This window comes from Euphorbia lathyris, chromosome 7 (assembly GCF_963576675.1).
Source record: "Euphorbia lathyris chromosome 7, ddEupLath1.1, whole genome shotgun sequence".
NCBI classification, from domain to species: Eukaryota; Viridiplantae; Streptophyta; class Magnoliopsida; order Malpighiales; family Euphorbiaceae; genus Euphorbia; species Euphorbia lathyris.
Genome location: NC_088916.1, coordinates 52,334,763 through 52,337,450, shown reverse-complemented (window position 1 = coordinate 52,337,450; position 2,688 = coordinate 52,334,763). Strand labels below are relative to the sequence as shown.

The following is a 2,688-nucleotide window of genomic DNA, read 5'->3' as shown; positions in this document are numbered from 1 at the left end:
TAATTTTCATTTTTTATCAATAAGATTCGGGTTGTTGGTTGTGTCGGGGGTGCCAGCCTAGCTGGGATGTCCGACCTTCCTTCGCGTCCCAACTTTTCATTTAAAAAAATATAATTAATATAATATTTATTATTAATATAAAAAAAGTTAATTAAGTTAAAGTAAAGAAAATAAAATATTATATAACACGTGAAATTTATCAAAATAATGTATTTTTTTACTGATCAACAGAGATATTTAAAAAAAAAATGTATTTTGGTTAGATAGTGTTTTAGAATAGTGAATTAACATAGCTAGAGGGTTGGAAAGTGTCTTCTGTTATAAGACAAAAGAAAAATATAGAAAACGGAAGAAACTTTGATGTACGGAATCACCTACTCCCTACAATCCAAATTATAAGTCATTCTAGGTTGTTTCACACAGATTAAGAAATGCAATCAACGTGGAGTGAAATTAATGAATTTACATTGATTAACTAAAAAAAATTCTCTCTCATATAATGGTTGATGAATAAGTCTTATAATTTTGAAAAACACATGGATCAAGATAAAATATTTAATGCTTGGATCAGAAAACTATACTAAAAGTTCTTGAAAAACTAGAAAGACTTATATTTTGAAAAAAAAAATTCAATTACTAGAATGACTTATAAAAAGGAACGGATAGAGTATCTCTTTTCATATCCGTTTCCTAGAAAGTAATCCACTTAAACAAAATAATAGTATAATATATTAGTACTTTTTATGGTTACTTTGTTTTTTTCACCATTGAATAATGGTGGACTTTAACAAAGTAAGTTCATCCAATGATACTAAAAACAAAGTAAGGTTTACTTTGTCAAAAACTAAGTAAGCATAACCTAACCCTAGTATATTAGTGCTTTCTATGGTTACTTTGTTTATGAGAAAGTAAAACTTACTTTATTTTTTTCCACCATTGGATGAAGATGAACCATAAATAAATAAATTCGAAATATTTTTTTATGACAGTGACAAAGAAGGTTATAAGAAATTTGGGACATCATTTTTTTTCCAAGAAAACAACTTATATTTCCTTAAAAAAAAATAAAAGATTTTGTTGTTGATACATCAGTACTGTTATGTGTAAGTCTTAGGAAAAGATTCCTCTTGTTTAGTAAAATTGCTTTGCAATTTTGTTCTCCAAATATCCCCTGTAACTATCCCATCCTAAACGTAGTAATATTAAAGTAGCAATTATTTTTTTTTTTGTTTTCCATAATTAAATTGACCACTTGGACATCAAAATTATCCTCCTTACATATGAAAATCAGCGGTCCAAAAATAAAAATAAAAATAAGAATGATCATCCCTATTAACATCAATCGATCATTCAATTCAATAAAATTAAATTTATTAATTAATTAAAAACAACAACACCTGCCATTGTTGTTCTAATTAAAATCCGAAGCTGTATTCTTACTCATATACTCTCTCACTTCTCTTGCAATCACATTCCTCATCGCATCCCAAAACTCCGCCGGCACACTCTCCGTTCTCCTCTCACCGCTAATCCCCGGCGGCGCCAGAGTCAACGCAGTCAACGCTTCCTCCTCCTCCTCCTCCACCGCCGTCCGCTGCATAGATCCCGACGACGATGCAGGAACAGCCATTTCATTATGATTATTATTATCGTCCACATTCGGATGTTGCTGTTCCGTAGCTCTTCTCTTCAATGTGGAATTCCAATGGTTCTTGACGGCATTATCAGTCCGGCCAGGAAGCATCCGAGCAATGGTGGCCCAGCGGTTACCAAATCTAGCATGAGCGGCTAAGATCGCATCATCTTCAGCGGGAGAAAAAGGACGGTGCTCCACATTTGGACTAAGTTGATTGCACCATCGGAGTCTACAGGATTTCCCTGATCGGCCATTAATGTAGCGGCTAATCAAGGTCCAATTCCGGGCGCCATAGCGGTCGACGAGACGGGTGAGAATCCTGTCTTCCTCGGCGCTCCATGGACCTTTGATCCGTTGAGGTCTATTTGAATTTCTTGGAGTAGTGTTGTTAAAAGAAGAGTCGGAAGATGAAGAATCGGAGGAGGAAGTAGAGCAGATGTTGTTGAATCCTTCCATTGATGAAATGATAAGATAGAATTAAGAGAGAGAGAAGAGATTAAGAAATGAAGAAGAAGAAGAGGAAGAAGAGAGTATATATATGTGAGAAAGAGAGAGGTGCATGAACTTGATGGGGGTGGGGGTTATGTTTTTGTTTGGTAGCAAAAAGAGAGTAGAGAAGGTGTTTTCCTGGAAACTGGGTTTTGTTATGTTGGTGGGGGTTCTATAGTAGATGCGCAGTACCACCCTTTTTTATTTATTTATTTAGATAACGTACGGAAAATACTATTATTGTAATATTAATGTTTGTAAAATATTAAAACTATGTAAGTCGTTCATAAGTGGTTTAGTGATCGACTTTATAAAAGTTTGATCTTTTTAGTAAAATTCGGTTCGAAATTCGCGAGCAAACTCGATTATAGGTTTATAAACAAACTCATGTTCATGAACATGCTTGTGAGCAAGCTTGATTTGGTTACTATTTTAATGATAATATCTATATAATGGAGAAAATGTAAAACAATATAGTTTTGTGTAAAATTTGGTTGTAGGTTTTAAAGCTATATATTTTTGTGTTAAAGAAATTGCAAATTAATATAATTATTCAATTAATA

At 33.1% G+C, this 2,688-nt stretch overlaps 1 protein-coding gene across 1 annotated transcript; it reads right to left on the bottom strand.

Moving 5' to 3' along the window:
• Positions 1–1,202: 1,202 nt before the first annotated feature.
• Positions 1,203–2,165, bottom strand: LOC136234725 (transcription factor MYB44-like). The gene has a single exon (XM_066024201.1). It carries the CDS (start codon positions 2,090–2,092, stop codon positions 1,412–1,414), a length of 681 nt encoding a protein of 226 aa, XP_065880273.1. The 5' UTR covers positions 2,093–2,165; the 3' UTR covers positions 1,203–1,411.
• Between the last annotated feature and the right edge of the window lie 523 nt (positions 2,166–2,688).

Excerpts from the sequence above, each read along its gene's own strand:
- LOC136234725 (XM_066024201.1), bottom strand. The coding sequence starts at position 2,092 with ATGGAAGGATTCAACAACATCTGCTCTACTTCCTCCTCCGATTCTTCA.